This window comes from Notamacropus eugenii, chromosome 3 (assembly GCF_028372415.1).
Source record: "Notamacropus eugenii isolate mMacEug1 chromosome 3, mMacEug1.pri_v2, whole genome shotgun sequence".
NCBI lineage: Eukaryota > Metazoa > Chordata > Mammalia > Diprotodontia > Macropodidae > Notamacropus > Notamacropus eugenii.
In genome coordinates, this window is record NC_092874.1 from 59843247 (window position 1) to 59861173 (window position 17927).

The following is a 17927-nucleotide window of genomic DNA, read 5'->3' on the forward strand; positions in this document are numbered from 1 at the left end:
ATATAGTAGCTACTTTCTTTGGTAACTAGCTTAGTAGACAGAAATAACTGTTTCCTTCTCTTTTCAGTTTGAAGCCCTGTTGATTTGATTTATAAGAATCAAGTCAAATCAATTCTGATCAGCTCATTTTCCATGCATTCCACTCTTGGCTGCAGGCAGCTAGATGACATAGTAGATAGAAGACTAAAGTTGGAGTTGGGAAGACCTGAGTTCAAATCCCACCCCGGATATTTACTGTGACATGGAAAATTCACTTAACCTCTACGAGTCTTGGTTTCTTCATCTGTAAAATGGGAATCACAACATTAACATTACAAGATTGTTACTAGGATCAAATAACATGGATAAAACTTTTTATAAACCTTAAAGCACTGGATAAATACTAGGTGTTATTTTCTTGTGATCCTTATCTTTTAAGGTATAGCCCAGATATTTAAATGCCCCTGATTGTATGTGTTTTCTTAAATATCCTTTGACAGAGATATATTGTGATACAATAAAAAGAATGCTAGTTTTGAAGTTAAGAAAGACCTCTGAAATGTACTAACAATGTGACCTTGGGCAAATTGTGTAAATCCCCTAAGTCTCAGTTTTTCATCTATAGAATGGGGGCCATAATCCTTACACTATCTACCTACAGATGGGTTTTTTTTTTTTTGCGAGAAAACTGACTTGTAAAGCCATATAATCCTAAAGAACTGGAATTTGGTGCTGTTCTAGTTTATTAAATACATCACTCTAAAACTCATGATTCCCTTCCTGTATAAGAAAGGCTGATAGGAGCTGCTTCTATTTTATGGGTGACAGAAATGTTATCTACGATCATTACTGTTGTTGATTTCTCTCTGAACTACATGCTTGAATAAACCCATTCCACACTGTAGTGAATATGTATGTAATTCTTCATTTTTCCATTAGGAATCACACATTCATCATATACCCCAATTAATGCCTCTGTGACCACCAGCTCCTTATCATACTGCTGCCCTGGTCCAGCATTCATCGCCCAAGTTTAAAATGCAAATGTGACTTGCCTGTTTTTGGCTTTAAAATTTATCTTCTGGCCTTGTATGCCTTCCTTTCCCTTGTGCTGAAAGTGTGTGTGTGTGTGTGTGTGTGTTTTAACATTTAATAGATTGCTTTTTGTTGGAAATTTATGCAACAATTTATGTTGCTTGGCATAGTGACACTCCCTACTAGGATTGTATTGGTTTAGAGAAAATATTTCACTTTTTATTTTATTCTGTACAGCCATAGTATCAAAGTTGAGGGAATAGATAGAGGTATTTAATCTTGAAAGCACATTGTTTATACATAAGACTGTCTTTGTTTGTAGTGGCAGACTCATATCCTTTAATTCATATCCTTTAATAATAAAAATAATAACAAATTAGCATTTATAAAGTACTTTAAAATTTTCAAAGCATTTTCTATGTTATCTCCCTTGATTCTCAGAGCAACTCTGTCATAGAGGTCGTGTTATTATTTATAGGTGGAAAAACTGAGCCACACAGGGGTTAAGTGATTTGCCCAGGATCACATAGCTGGGAGGTATCTGAAGAAGTATTTAAACCCCAATCTTCCTTATTCTAGCCCAGAGTTCTCTGTACAACATCATCTAAATGCCCTTTTTTCCTTCCTGGACTACTTATCATCCAAGTATCAATACTAATTCCCTTCACATAGGACATTGCTCTTATGTGGCTGACAACTAATCTCTCCTATATTAACTGATAACTAATGATTTAGTTGATGGAGTGCAGCCTCCCACAGATATTCATTTCAACCAGGGATTTTTGAAGACTGAACAGCCTTCAAAGCCCGAAGGAATAAAGATATAACTGGGGAATGACAGGTACTGAGGTTGATATTTGAGAGGCTTGAAATTTTGGTCAATTTCCTCTCAAATGATCCAATAAGGGCAGTACATACTTTGGCAGAGATTTCATTTTTCTTAGTTTAGGTACCATATCTTAAAAGGTCATGTTTTTTGATTTTCTGAAGGAATTGATTTAAATAGTTTTTAGATAGGAGAACATTTAAGTAAAGTCTTTTCAACTTTTCAAATTAATAGGCTATGGTAAATAACCATAGTAACTAACTCAGTATGGAGAACTTATGTTCTCCAAGTTTTCCATTCAATTTTACTAGTCCTTTTCTGAATGAAAATGCCATATTTCTTCATCTATTTAGTGGTTGTTCTATACAACAACATCAATAACCACCACCACAACAAACATCTTCAATGCATTTTCCTGAAAAATTGTGTTTAAAATTTTATATATATATATATATATATATATATGTATAATGATATCTTTTCATCTTTTTGGGGGGAGTGAATGAGGACCTATGACATTCTGGATTTGAGAAAACTCTCTTTACCAATGCAGATTAATAGTCATTCCTCAATTAATTGCCTAACAAATTTGCCTGGGACACTGAGAGCTGAAGTGAGTGACCTTGGATCACACAGCCAGTATATGTCAAATGACCTGAAGCAAGGTCTTCTTTACTCCAAGGCAAGGTGCTTTTAATCTTTATTTTTTTCTGTCATGGACCCCAGTGGCAGTCTGGTGAGGCCTTTCAACTAAGGATGATGTTTTAAAATGTGTAAAATAAAAGGCATAGGATTATAAAAGTAGACCATCAGATTAAAATACAGTTTAAAAATATTTTTAAAGATAACTTGACTGACCCCAGGTTAAAAACTCCTTCTATGAGGGTAACTCTTTATCCTTTGTATAATGTTAACTCTTTTAATTACAATGAATAATAATAATCACATTTAACAATGCTGACAGTTCACTTAAAGGGGATTTGTGCTTTTTTTTAAATCATTACTTTAAATGCATTTAATTCTTGCATAAGAATCTCTCTCTCTCTCTCTCTCTCTCTCTCTCTCTCTCTCTCTCTCTTCCCCCCATTTCAGTTTCTTTATTTGAAAAATGTGTGGGTTGGACTAGATGAACTATGCTGTTTTTTTTTAAATACCCAATGTTCTCTACTTCTGTGTCTGAAATCAGTTCAACAGAAAAAAAAAAATCCTTAAAGAGATTATATATTAGAATAAAGGAAATAGAAGCCATGTGGGTAGCACCACTTCTTTGGGACTCAGGAAAACCACAGGATCATGTGATCATAGATTTAGAACCAAAAGGGATATTAGAGGCCATTGAGTCCTATCCTAGTCATTTTACAGTTGAGGACATGAAGCCAGAAGGTAAATGGATTGTCCAAAGTCACATAGTTAAGTATCAGAATTCAAACTCTATTCCTCTGATTCCAAATCTAATACCCTTTCCACAGTACCATGCTGTCTCCAGATTTGGTTTCAAAATCCTCATTTTAAAATGTATTCACAGCCTTATGCTAGTCACTCCAATGAGCCTCAGTTTCCTATCTGCTAAAGGGGTAGAAAAATACTTAAGCTTTTTCTTCACAGTCATATGAAGAAAGTACTTTGTAAACATTAAAGGACTGTTTAAAAGTAAACTCTTATTCCCCTAATACAATACAAAGCCCTTGCAATGAGAAACAATTTCTTAGAGAAATGCTATCTCTCCTCTAGCATCCAGCTAGGGGAGTCTAGGGTTCTACATTTATGACAGACATGTGATAAAGGCATGGAGAGTTGAATCTAATTAAAAACACTCCCAGATTAACAGATAATAGCATTTTTTCCTTGACCATTCCCACTGATGCCTTGCCCCGGGTACTCAGGAGAGCTCATAAACTGGAAAGGCCAAATGGAAATGCCTTTTGATTGGAGCAAGGTAATCACAGTGAGCTAAAATTTCAAAAAACAGAATCATAGAATTTCAAAGCTGAAAGGGACTTGTAGGGGTCATCTACTCAAATCTTCTGATTTTACAGCTTAATTTAATGGTTTTCAGTTTGGTTTTCTATCATCCCAGCATGTCCCCAGTGATCCCAAGGACTAGAGAGAAATTCTCAAAACACAATTGCTCTCAATTAATTTTAACTTAAAATTACAAATTTTACGTGTATATATGTACATGTATAAATTTATACATCCATACATATTTGAATATATACAAATAAACAGTTATTTATATCACACTTTAATTTGGGAGATGAGGTACTAGTAAAGGTACATCATTCCAGAAATGGTTCAGGTTCCTCTTTTCTTTACTGCTTTGAACAAAAACTCCTTTTTTTAGAAGCTCTTTGATTTCTCTGTAAAAGCTATAACTTGAGTGATGTGATGTTTGAAGCAAGAGCAAGAAAGTAGCTTTGTACAAGGCAGGGACAAGGGGGAATTCAGAGTTGGTTTCTGGATGTTCCTAGATTCTGGCCTAAGGAAAATGTGCATTTTTGCACACTGTAAAAAACCTACAGGGAACTAAATGGGAATCATTCCATGTTTTGTGAATAGGAAAAAGAGAAGCTAAACTTAAATGAGTAGGAAGGAAGAAGGGAGGAAGGAAAGAAGGAAGGAAGGGAAGAAGGAAGAGAGGGAAGGAGGATGGAGAGAAGGGAGAGCAGGAAGAAAGGAAGTAAGGAAAGAATTATCAAGTGCTTAATTATGTGCCAAGTAGTATGCTAACTGCTATGGATAAAAATAGAAAAACAAAATAATCCCTTCTCTAAAGGAGCTCATATTTTAATGAGGGATACAACACACAACAAAAGATTTCAATTGAATTTGGATGTAAAGGACCCATGATCCTTAGAGGACAGTGGCAAAACAAATGATAATGCCTCTTAAATTTTTGTATGATTTTTTAAAAAATAAGTTTATAAAAGATTTTTTTATTTGTTATATCACCACACTATCCCAAGTGTCCTCACCTCACCCTCTGAGAAAGACACCCCATATGATAAAGAAAAATTTTTTAGACAGGAGAAAAAGCACAACTGATACGCTGAAAAAGTATGGAAGCATATGTGATGTGTAACACATGTAGATTTTTCACCTCCAAAAAGAGGAGCTAATGAGACCCAATCAAGCTTCTACATTCTGGAGATGGGGTCTCCATGACATTGGAGAAAAGGAGAGGGGACCAGGGTTTAGGAGCCTGTATTGTGTCATGGGGCCTGCTGGTGCAGCCTCTCCACTGCTGGCTAGTATAGGAGATGAAGTAGGGGTGCTGAGTGAACTCAAGGTCAGTGAGCAGCAGCTCCTATGTTTTTTTAAAGCTTCTTTTGGATTCTGGGTGCCATAGACCATGGAAACAGCTAAAGTTGCTTTTCTTTTTGGTGCATAATTTCTGTTTTAGAGAGGTTCAAGAGATTCTAGGGATCAGAGAAATATCATCTGCCATGCTGTTGTTCTCCAGACCCAGAAAAATGTCTTCTTTTTAAATGTCATTTCCACTGATGAAATGATACCAGCTTCTGATGTTAAATCATTTGACCAGATCAAGGTTGACTTGACAGTGGGCCCACTTCTTTTCCTGTGTACTTACTACCTCTTTTCATCCTCTTCATTTATTTATTCATTCAATAAACAAGTATTAATTGACTTCTAAGTGACTTTATTAAGTCCTAGAGAAGACAGATGCTCATTGCTCTCACAGATCCTATCCTTCATTGCATCTATGCTGCATTTTGCCAAAAAGAAGAAAGAAAGAAAAAGGAAAGGGAGGAAGCAAGAAAGAAGGAACGGAAGAAAAAGAAAGAAAGGAAAAGGAAGAAGAAAAGACACTCACATACATTAAATAACACAGGCAGTATTCTGTGGTGGCCAAAACAACCACAGTGAGCTAGAGTATTTTCAGCCAGGTCAGCCTTCTTGAGAGTTTTATGTGATGGAGATTTCTATACCATCTATAAAGTATGAATGGACCTCTATCCTATATTACACCCTGTCTTTTTCTATTCATGTACTGCTGAAAGGAATTGAAGGAAGTGGTAATCTTACTAAGTAGATACACCTGCATATTTATATAATCTAATTTCAGCTCCCCCTTCACTAATTGAATCTTAGGTCAGTGGTTATTCACACCTTTTCTTCTCCTCTCAGGCCCCCCATAAATGTCTATCTCCACCCTCCTTACTTAGGAGCTTGACTTTCATTTTTCTGAGAAAATCAGGGTCATTCATCATGACCTGCCTTCTCTTTCTTCCTGTCACAAACACTTGATATCATATCCATATCTTCCTCTACTCCAGATTCTAAAGAAGATTTTTTTCTTATCCATATCCATAATTTTAAAAAGTCCAAGCCATTACTAAGTAGAAAAATGGATACTCAATCACTTCTTTTTAAAAATTAATTAATTTATTTTAAGTTTTCAACCTTCACTTCCACAAGATTTTGAGTTCCAAATTTTCCCCCATCTTTCCCCTCTGCTCACCCCAAGACATCATGAATTCTAATTGCCCATTTCCCCAGTTTGCCTTTCCTTCTATTACACCTTTCCTTTCTCTCATCTCTTTCTTCTCTATTTTCTTGTAGGATATTACCTGTATGTCTTATTTCCCAGTTGCGTGGAAAAACAGTTTTTAATATTTGTTTTTAGAACCTTGAGTTCTAACTTCTCTCCTTTCCTCCCTCCCAACCCAACCCCACTGAAAAGGCAAGCAATTTGATATAGGTTGTACATGTGTAATCATGCAAAACGCTTCCATAACAATCATGTTGTGAAAGACTGACTATATTTCCTTTTATCCTATTCTGCTCCTCTCCATTTATTCTATTCTCTCTTTTGAATCTGTTCCTCCTCAGAAGTATTTACTTCTAATTATCCTCTCCTCCATTTGCCTTCCCTTCTATCATCCCTCTACCCCTTGCTTACTCCCTTCCCCTCTGCTTTCCTATAGTGTAAGATAGATATCTATACTAAATAATCATTTCTAAGATTCCATTTCACTTCAACCATCTTGACAGAGGTGACAAAAATGGAAAACTTTCAATGTTGGGGAGGCTGTGGCACATTGATGTATTGTGAAGGTGAAGGGGTATGACCATTCTAGAAAGCAATTTAGAGCTATATTCCTGGAATTTAATAAATATTGCATGACCTTTGACCAGGATATACCATTGCTAGGCATGTAACTCTCCCCCCTCAAAAAAAATCAAAGAAAATGAAAAGGTCCTTCATGGATAAAAATATTTAAAACCACTCTTTTTACTGCAGAAAAAACAAACTAGAAAATATAAAAATGCCCATAACTAATGAATGACTAAATAAATTGTTGCATTTGAATGTGACAGAACTCTATTTTCTCAAAAGAAATAAGGAAATAGATTATTTCAGAAACATGGAAAAATTTTTATGAATAGATACAGAGTTAAATAAGCAGAAAAATAAAAACAATTTATACATAATATTAACATTAGAAAACAGTTTTGAAGACTTTATAAACTAAAGAAGAGAAATACAGAAGGAAATAAGAAGAATCAGAATAATTTACAATGCAACAATTCTCTTTGTAAAGAGAATCAATTTTGAATATAAAAACTATGATCAATGCAAATGATTTCAAAGGAATACTGATGAAATATATTATATACCTCCTGTCAGAGAAGTAATAGATTTAATAGGGAGCATAATCACATACACGCGCGCACACACACACACACACACACACACACACACACACACATACACACACATACAGTCAGTGAAGGTATTTTGCTTGATTATGCATATTTGTTACTAAAACTTTTATTTCTTTTTTCCTTTAATGAGAGAAGGGAAGGAAAATAAATATCTGTTTATTGCTTTTAAAAGCACTTAAATAAATGGATGAAGGGAAAAGTGTTGGGCTATCAGTGTGGAATATTGCATGCACTTTGAGATGAACTTTCTCTCTCTTTCTCTCTCTCTCTCTCTCTGTCTCTGTCTCTGTCTGTCTGTCTGTCTCTCTCTCTCTCTCTCTCTCTCTCTCTCACACACACACACACACACACACACACACACAGACACACACACACACACACACATACACAAATTGTCTATACTTCCTGCCTCCCCTTCCTCTCCTCCATTTACTCCTAAATTATTTTCAATCTAGCTTCTAACCTCATCGTTCAACTGAAAATGCTCTCTCCAAAATTACCTGTGATCTCTTAATTGACAAATGTGATGACCTTATAATAATATGTATATTAATAATACATAATAATAATATTATAATAAAATAATGCTATTTATCCACTGCTCACTCTCTTTCATCCCACACATCCCAGCCAGTACCTGCTGTTTCTCTGACACCTTCATTCTCTTTTCAGAGACCCTCATCACCACTTGCCTTGAGTATTGCAAACAGCCCCCTAATTGCTCTCCCTGCCTCCATTCTTTCCCCACTCCATACATCCTCTGCAATGATGTCAAAGAAATTTCCCAGAAATACAATTCTGATCATATAACTTTCCTGTTCAACTGACAATTTTTACAGCTTCATTTTACTTCAGGATTAAATATAAACTTCTAGCTTTAGCTTTTAAAGCCCTATACAACCTGGCCCCAATGTGTCTTTTCAATCATATTGGATATTACTTCCCTTCCCACATTCTTTGACCCAGCAGACTTGTTTTTGTCTCAATTCCTCACTCATGACTCTCCCATCTCCCATCTCTCTGCTTTAGTACTGGCCATCTTTGATGCCTGGAATGCACTTCCTCCTTGTATCTATCTCAGAGAGTACCTTTTCCCTCCCTTTATGATATAGTTCTCTTGCATGAAACCTTTCTCAATCTTCCCAACTGCTAGTACCCTTCCTCTCAAATTACCTTCTATTTAAAGTTTAATGTATAAGCTTATTAACTTTGTATACATACACACACACAAACACACACCTGTGTGTACATGTATATATACATATACATAAATTTGTTTCCCCATTAAAATATAAACTGTGAATAAGGATTGTTTCATTCTTTGTATTTGTATCTCCAGTGCCTAACCTAGTACCTGGTCCATTATAGGCACTTCCTAAGTACTTGTTGATACTGAGTCCCAAAAGGAAAGACCATCTGGGAGGAAAGAGTGGTCAACAGTATCAAATGTTGCAGAGAGGTCAAGATAAAAAGTACATATTAAGTGCATATTATGAGTGAATAGAAAATGATCTTTTCAGCTCAGATTCAATCCAGCTCTGACTCTGTCTAGCTGAGATTCTATCTGACCCTCTTGTTAATGCAAGCATTACAAATGCTTAGGCCCCTTAAGAGTCAACCCAATATGGCAAATCTTTAATAAACTTTGTTTTTCCTTGGCTTTTAAAAAAAGAAAAGAAAATGATTATTTCATTCTTTGTGTTTTTATCCCCAGTGCCTAGCTTAGTATCTGGTCTATAACAGGCTAATATACTGGGGCTGTATACACATATCTCAAATTCATCCATGTAGTGATAGTAAGTGAACTGTTTCCTCTTGGTTTTTCTTCTGAACTCTCCCCAGTCTCCTTTCCTGGATCATCATTGTAGCACCAACACAATATTCACAGTGCCTATGGCAGTCATGAATATCCTGGTGCAATTCTGAATCACAGAATACAACAGGTTCTTTATGTGGAAGACAGAACCAAAACATTTATTCAGACACTAGAAAGCCAAATCCATCATAGTAATAAAATCTATACCCAATGCATAGGGCAACACCAGACTTAAGCCTTCCCTCTGTTACACTTTCCACAAAACCACCTCCCTTAAACAAATCACAAACAATATCTTCCCATTCACTAGCCAGTTGCCCTTCCCAACTCCGACTGCTCTCTGACTAACTTCCTCTCAGCTGTACTCCAGCTCTACCCCTTTCTGTTCAACCCATTCAGCAAACCCCTTCCACCACAGGCTTCATGTGACTCAGGCTTCCATGTGAGCCAGGCAGATCACATGGGCCTATTAATAAATGGTAAAGATCTTCCCATGTAAATTACCCTTGCAATCATCCATGTCCCCTACCATATATATACTCTAAATTTGGATATATCCCAAGTTCTCTTTGGGACCTCCTTTTTCATCTGTACATTTCACACTTGATTACCTCATCATCTCTATTGATTCAGTTTTTATCACTCTGCAGATGAAATCTGAGATCTGTGTACACAGCCCCAGGCTTTTTCCTGTGCTACATTTCCGCATCATCAACCACCTTTTGGACAGCACAAACTGAATGCTGATGATGAAACTAAGGCAAACAGGGTTAAGTGACTTGCCCAGGGTCACACAGTTAGTAAAGCATATAGTCATGGATAGATCACTTCACTTGTCTGGGTGTAGTTTTTTTATCTGAAAAAATGGAGATGATAATTTGTAATGCATACCTCAATAGGGTTATTATAATGAAAGTCCTTTGAAAACCTTAAAGTAGCCCACTAGTATATTGTTACTAATTTTATAATTTCTTTTTTTCTAACAAAACAAATCCTTCCTTTCTACAGAAACACCACAGATGGCTATTATCTCTATGCCGACAGTTCAAATGGAAAGTTTGGTCACACTGCTGACATCATGACTCCGGTTATTTCACTTACAGGGCCAAAATGTAGGATAGTGTTTTGGAATCACATGAACGGAGCCACAGTTGGCTCTCTCCAGGTACTGCTTCAGCAATTGAATTTTACAGAATTGCTCTATGAAAATTCATATTCTGTAATTTAGTCTTATTAAAACCTAGCCTGCTAATAAATGAAAATGAACAATTATCAACACTTCACTGCTTCCCATATGGTATGACTGAGAAAAGTATTAGCAAGGATAAGACCCAAAGAAGTAAATTTCTGTACATGAATTATGACCTTTATCATCTCTCAGAGGTTACAGTTCCATGCAAGTCAATCTGATTCTTAGAATATATCAGACAGTTTTTAGAATCAATAGTCTGAGTTCAGTGTGGTAAAATGGACCTACACAAAGCCATGAGCTCAATTGTTTTGAATTTTACCACAATGTTCTCTTCTCCGGTGGTCTTTCTACGCAAATGGCAGCCCCCCAATTGCTTTGAAGTGTACACATCCACACAGAATTCCCAATATATTATTTGTGGTGATGCTGCCAATCTTTATTAATTCCACCTGCCCTTAGGTATCAGGGAATAAACTGATCACTGACTTGTAGAGTCATATGCATGACTTTTCATCCTGGCCTTGCCACAAGCTAACAATATATGACCTTGGCCAATTTGCCTCATAACCTAAATATGTCTTGAATCCACTAAGCATGGTTGCGTGACTTTCTCAATCTGGAGACGATCTCCAGCAGAAGAGTAGGGTGATCAAAGGTTGATGATGAGAAAAAAACAGGACTGGGCAGGTCATTAAGCTTTCTTAGTTTCTTCCTCCTCTTCTTGTGAAATGAGGAGGTTAGAGTAGATAACTTCAGTATTCTAAGATTCTAGACTTCTCCCAACTTGAGGTCATAGATTTAGAGTTGAAAAGGACCATAGTATCATCCCTTGCAGTGAGGCCAAATACAAATTTGAACAGGACCAACCTTAAGATCTACACAGGATGTATATTTACATATCAATATTGTTATAATTATAGAGTATCCTTATTTATTAGCTGTCTCTCTCAATACATTTTAATCTGGTTCAGGTACACTAAAAAGTGTCGTAAGCCTTGTATTAACACATCTGTTCTGTAACCCCCTCACTTTATACAGGAGAGAAACAAGACTCAAAGAAATTAAGTAACTTGTTCAATGTCACACTGGTGGCAAGTGGCAAAGTCAGGGTTTGAAATGAGGTACTGTGACTAGAAATATAATGCTCTTTTAACAGTCCTGTGTAGTCCTTACGACAAATTACATGATTCAATGATTCAACTGTTTCCTGTATGACTAGAATGAATGTTTTGGGGTATAACTTTTCTCAAACCAGGCCCCTGGTAGTTTAGATCCAAAATTAGATACTCCTGGGTCATTTAACAATTGAATAATGGTTGACTTGGCCATAGTATTGAAAGGTTATTGAACAAGGGTCTGACACTTAGCTGCATTCCGCATTATACCAGAAAACATATTGCATTAGGAAGGCAGAATCTGGTGACACTGGGGTCTTCGGACCTAGTACAAATGGTCCAGGCTCTATATGGGCAAACCTTTTATGGTTTTAGGTGACCAGGAAGCTGAAAAAACAACCTGAGATTACCAACTATGCCTAAAGTGCTCTCTGCCAAATATATTTTGAGCACAACTTCCTTGCCCTTTAGGGAATGAACTAGCCTAACCTACATGGGCTAGGAGGACCCTGGTAAATATTGATTCTGTCACAGAAGGACCGCTACCAATTGTCATCACTTAGCAGACAAACACATTCTCACAATAAAAAAGAAATAGTAGATTCTTCTTTTTTTTTTAGGACTACCATATAATATCCTTTAGGCTCATCCTGTTTTACTTTTAGGCCCTGGGAAATGATCATTTTATTTGATGGTTTAACATATTATTCATTTTCATAAGTCAAATGTAATGTTTCATCATGGTAAAAGATTTTCCATCTAACTTAAGCCCATTCTCCTTCCCATTTGTTTGTGTGGGAAATCTTCCAGAAAGAAAATCTCCCACTTTTTATTTTTTTTAAAAAGCAAGTCATTCAGGCAGAAAAATTGCTAAAGCAACCTTTGTATCTTAAAGAAGATTCGGGCCTGTCCCATATTCTGTATGCCACAAAAATATGGAGAGTTGGAACCAGTCTGGTACCAGTCTAGCTCTAGGGGAGAACTGTAAATACAAAATCTGTATAAGTTTTTTGTTAACCTAAGTATTTTAAGGTTCCACTGCCCGTTTCTTTCTTAGTCCCCAGTGTTGTGCCTTGGTAGAGACTAAGGGCCCTGTACATTCTTTCCCTTTCTCTGTCCTTTATACCCCCATCAGCATTCAAATATCTATTTATATCTATATCTGATATCTATCTTTATAGATGGATAGATACAGTATCTATGTGCTAAATATTGATATATCATAGATAGATAGATAGATAGATAGATAGATAGATAGATAAATAGATAGATAAAAAAGAGAGATAAAGAGTCTTTCCCCAGGATAATATTCATTGTTATGTGAAAATGATTGTTAATGGATTGATTAATTGGATAAACTAGTGTGAGCTAATATAGAAATAATCACTCATATTCATTGTTTCTTCATAATTTCAAAAGGCTGCTTTACCTAAAGGATAGCGTAATATCCTCAGAAAATTTGTTTTCTTTTTTACTTTAAACTCAGCAGTCATGAACAATAAGAAACTCCACAAGATTCAAGGAATAGGAAAGAATACCATACAAGAAATGTTTAACTAATAAAACATATGGTCCTTTTAAAACTTAAAACACTTCCTTCCCTTCCTCCTTCTCTCCTTTCTTCTCCTCCTTTCTCCCTGCCCAACATCTCCTTTCTACTCTTGTCTACCTCATCTTGTACTTGACCTGGAGCACTGAAAAAGGAATTACAGAATTACAGAAAGCAACGTGGATGGCTTTTTTTTTTTGGTTAGGATTGTAGATTTAGGGTCAGACAGGACTTTATGCATTCAATCCCCTTCTACATTTGAGGAAGCTAAGGGCAAGAGAGGTCAAATGAATTGCCTAAGGTCATTAGGCAGTAAGTGGAAGAAACAGGAGGGAAAACAAGGTCCTCTGATTCCAAATCCAAGGAATCTTCCACTTCAACACTCTAATATTCAGTCATATTGGGATTGAAACTTTAACTGTAATTTCTGAGATGTTCCTAATTTTATAAAAAAAAAATACAAGTGTAAGAGTTTTAAATAGATTAAAATAGAGACAAGGTACCCTTTTTAACTGGCATCAAATCAGATGTGGTCAGGCCACCTTGTATCTTGTAACTTTGGGTTCCATTTTTATAAGATGATAATGGTTTGAACTGTTTACTGTATGAACAATAGATATTATGAGATTAATTAGTAATATTTTCCATGTTCTTTTATTTCCCCTGAGGAAAATGTCATATTAATAGAAGGTGCTTTGTCAACCTACGTCAGAAATTAGGAAACAAATATAGCAGAACAATGAAAATGCTAATTCTATAAGCAACAATGGAATCATTTTGTGCATGGATAATGAGATATTAAATTCTTGCAGATTCTGATATTCTTTCCCTTGAGTGCTTTGTTTAAAATGTGAAAATCAGAGGAAGGCAGACAGATGCATTCATTTTCCATTCCTTATAATGACTCTTTACAAAAGCTTTTTATTTTTTGGTTAGAAAATGTGCTTTTGCTGACTTTGATAATATGTTGAATTAACTTGAATTTTATGGACCAAGAATTTTATGACAGTTAAGTTGAAAGAGGTGGTATTTTGCATGAAGATCAGAAAGTTTGGCTTTGTGAAAAATGTCTTGAAAATTATTCTAAAAAAAGAAAGATAATGGTGGCAACCATTAAAGTTAGCTTTATTCTCAGAAGTCCAAAGCTCCATAAAACATGTTTTAAATGATTCTTTGGATGTCAAAGAATGTAACGTTCCAAAGGAATAAATTAAAGATCCTTTAAGTCAATTATTTTGAGCCATTAACTTCTCTTAGTCTTTCCCATGATTATCAGTAGTTCCCTTGAAGGTCTCTTTCTTGCCATCATAAAGAGAAATTTCTATCATCGCTTGGAGCCAATAAACTAATGTTACTTTTGTACCTGCTGAGACTTATCTGAATTCTCCTTTTGGGAAAAACAAACTAGAAAAAAAACAAACCCAGAATCTAACCCATCTTTTAATAATTGTATTGTTACTGAGATTGAGAAGGCATCTAATATTTTTGAACTTCAGTTTCCACACTTTAAAAAGAAGGGGTTAAAGCACTGATTTCTAATTTCTATGGTCATTTCAGTCTTGAGAAGTAAAATTCTATTCCACAGTCTTCAAAAATGTTGTTAAAAAAAACGCTTCATGCTTGATGGATGATTAATAAATTAACCAATGACATAGATTATTTTCAAACAATATACACTCATATATTCATTTATATTAACTCTCATTAGGCAACATTTATTAAATACTCATTGAGGCAGGTAGGTGGTGCAGTGGATAGAACATTGGACAGAGTCAGGAAGTCCAGAGTTCAAATCTGTCCTTAACCATTTACTAACTATATGATCCTGGGCAAGTCACTTAATTTCTCTGTTTCTCAGTTTCCTTACTTGTAAAATGAGGACAAAAATAGCACTTATCTCCCAAAGTTGTTATAAAATAAGATAATGTTTAGAAAGATATGATGCAACATTATTCTATAATAATAATTCTTATGATTTTTATTATTGCTACCACCCTTACTGAACAGTACTACGTATACAAAGGGAACACAGACTCCGTTAATTCTCTAAGAAGCTTTGAAGGTGGGATTTTGAAAGCATATTTAAAGCATGTTAAAACTAAATACTATAGTTAAATACTATTGATAGACAATTATTTTTTTTCCTAGGTACTCATTAAGAGTGGTAATGTTACAACCAAACTTTGGGCACAGACTGGCCAGCAGGGTGACCAGTGGAAAAGAGTAGAGGTGTTTTTAGGTATTCAGTCCAATATTCAGGTTTGTAATCTAAGTATTTTCACTGTGAATGTTTCTTGTTGAAGAAATACTTTTCATTTTATGTTTGCTTCATAATATTTTTCTGAATTAAATTCATACCCACATATATTTTTCTCTCACCTCGTCTTCCCCTATCTGTTTGGTAAACCCATGTATATTCAACTCTTGATTACTTATGAATTCTCTTTCTCTCTCTTTTCCTTTTTTCTCTCTCTGTCTCTCCCTCCTTCCTTCTAATCTTCCCTCTCATTATGTTTCTCTCTGCATACATGCATAATATGTATGTATAAATCATTTTTTTTAACCAACATTCTGCTTCCTTACCCTAAATGATCACAGTAGTATTCGATTTAACCTAGCGAACATGTATTAAGTGAATACAATCTGCCAGGCACTATGGGATGTGGGCATAGAAATCAGAAACAAGACAGTCACAATTCTGAGGTAGATTATTGTCTATTCTTTGGGTATCTTCCCATAGTGAATAGTTTGTATATTCCCATGGCTTATAAATATGTTTTTTTTTTATTTTTTCCAATTACATGAAAAATTTTTAACATTGATTTAAAAAAAAAAAGTTGAGTTCCAAATTCACTCCTTTCCCTTCCCCCTCATTAAGAAGGCAAGCAATTTGATACAGTTATACACATGCAGTCATGCAAAACATATTTCCATATTAGTCATGTTGTGAAAGAAAACAAACAAAAAACCTCTAAGAAAAATAAAATATGCTCTAATCTGCATTCAGATGCCATCAGTTCTTTCTTAAATGGATTTTAATATTAACATCAGTAAATTATGATTTATAAACCAGACCTATTGAAAAATCATTACACAGAGAGATTTACATTTTTTTAAAAGATAGACTCAGTTCAATTATTATTGATTGAGGAAAAATTATATAATGGACATATTTTTTCCATCCAGATATTTGTCTCAGGCACACAGTCTTTACAGCTTTCCTAATTGTTCCTTTACAGGAATTATGACTCTATATGCTCTCATGTCTTTTCTATTTTTTATTGTTGTTATTGTTGCTTTCTTTTGTCATTGCATAGTTGCTCTAAAAGAAAATGCTGCATTTCTCTTGTACAAATTTTTGAAATTTGAAATGATTGAAAATCTGTTTAATTCATCTCCTTACTGTAGTGAGAGATCTAATGGTGGTAACCTATCCCACTAGTTGTGTACTTGAAACACAATACCTCACAAATAAGCACAAAAGGGAGTAAAACATTTGGCCTCTATCTCTTAACGCAACAGAAAATGTAGGTTGGAAGTGAATTTGGGAAGCCTGATGACAACTGGGTTAAAGTGGAATGTCATCATATTTCTGGAGAAAGTAACAAAGTTTATGCTCAAGATAAAGTGTGAGGATCAAAGCAGCTTGGTCTGCCCATTATTCTTTAGAGCTCACAGACAATTGTTCTAAATTCACTAAAAATGAGAGAAAGCTTCCTGTGTTGAAAGATATTTGTGCCCAGGGAACTATTATGGAGTATCAGAGAAACCTGCTTAGTAACCTCATGTTAAAAGTCGTGATGTAAAAATAAGAGAATGTATTGGTAAAGCAGTGTTTTCATAATTGTCCAATCACCTTGGTTTGCTTGTTTGCTTCAAACTCAAGTTATGATCTTTGAAAGTACAGTATTCATCCTTCTTATTATGATTTGCTTTTTTTAGGCTTTTGATTTCTACAATAGGTCCTTTTCAAACAAAATGAAACATTAGAATGTTATTTGGCACACATGGATCAAGGGAAACATAAGCATTTTACACTTAATAGATTTGGTAAAAGTAAAAAAAGTACTCAATTAAGAATAAAAACATGGTAGCTAGGTTCAGTACCTTTTACTCATCTGAACAAATATATTTGGAGGCAGATGAGGAACAAAGGTAAAAGAAGAGAGCAGCTGTTAGAGAGGTAGCATTGTATAGAGAACACTGATGACTTTGCAATCAAGAGTACATATCACTGTCCATGTGTGTGATCTTAGGCAAGTCTCTAAAAAGGTACTTCCCTTGTCTAAACCTCAATTTGCTCATCTGCAAAGGTGAGGGACAATGAGCTATACTGCTTTAAAAATCCCATCCAGTTCTAAAGCTGTGATTTTATGAATTCTCTTCCTGCAGTGAACTATGAATATGGCCAGTGCTTAGCATGCTACCTGGTATATAAGAAGCATTTCATGAATGTTTATTGGCTGACTAACCAATCAGCTCAACTATTCATGTCTCTCATTTTCAGATCTGATGAAATTATGAAATAGGAAAGATGTTATCTCTGATTTCCTTCACTGGTAGAAATACTAGTAATGGTGCATTGACTTCTACCCTTACGACTAAGTTGGTCTACTCCCATGCTTCCACTTGGCTCTACCTAGAGATAAACTGGCTCCCCAGATTTCTGGCTGTATTGAGTCAGCCTGCTAGGTGCTATCTAGCTCAGCATTGGCCCCTGAATT

The 17927-nt window shown here is 35.3% G+C and overlaps 1 protein-coding gene across 4 annotated transcripts in view; it reads left to right on the top strand.

Annotated features, from left to right (window-relative positions):
- MALRD1 (MAM and LDL receptor class A domain containing 1) overlaps window positions 1-17927 on the top strand; it is a 1140778-nt gene that overhangs the window by 601854 nt on the left and 520997 nt on the right. For all 4 annotated transcript variants that reach the window (XR_011976660.1, XM_072651641.1, XM_072651639.1 and 1 more), the window contains 2 exons: window positions 10356-10512; window positions 15352-15462. Coding sequence is in view for 3 of the 4 variants with exons in the window: in XM_072651641.1 (XP_072507742.1) it covers window positions 10356-10512; window positions 15352-15462 (268 nt within the window). In the remaining variant the exon portion in view is untranslated. The remainder of the gene's footprint in view (window positions 1-10355; window positions 10513-15351; window positions 15463-17927) is intronic.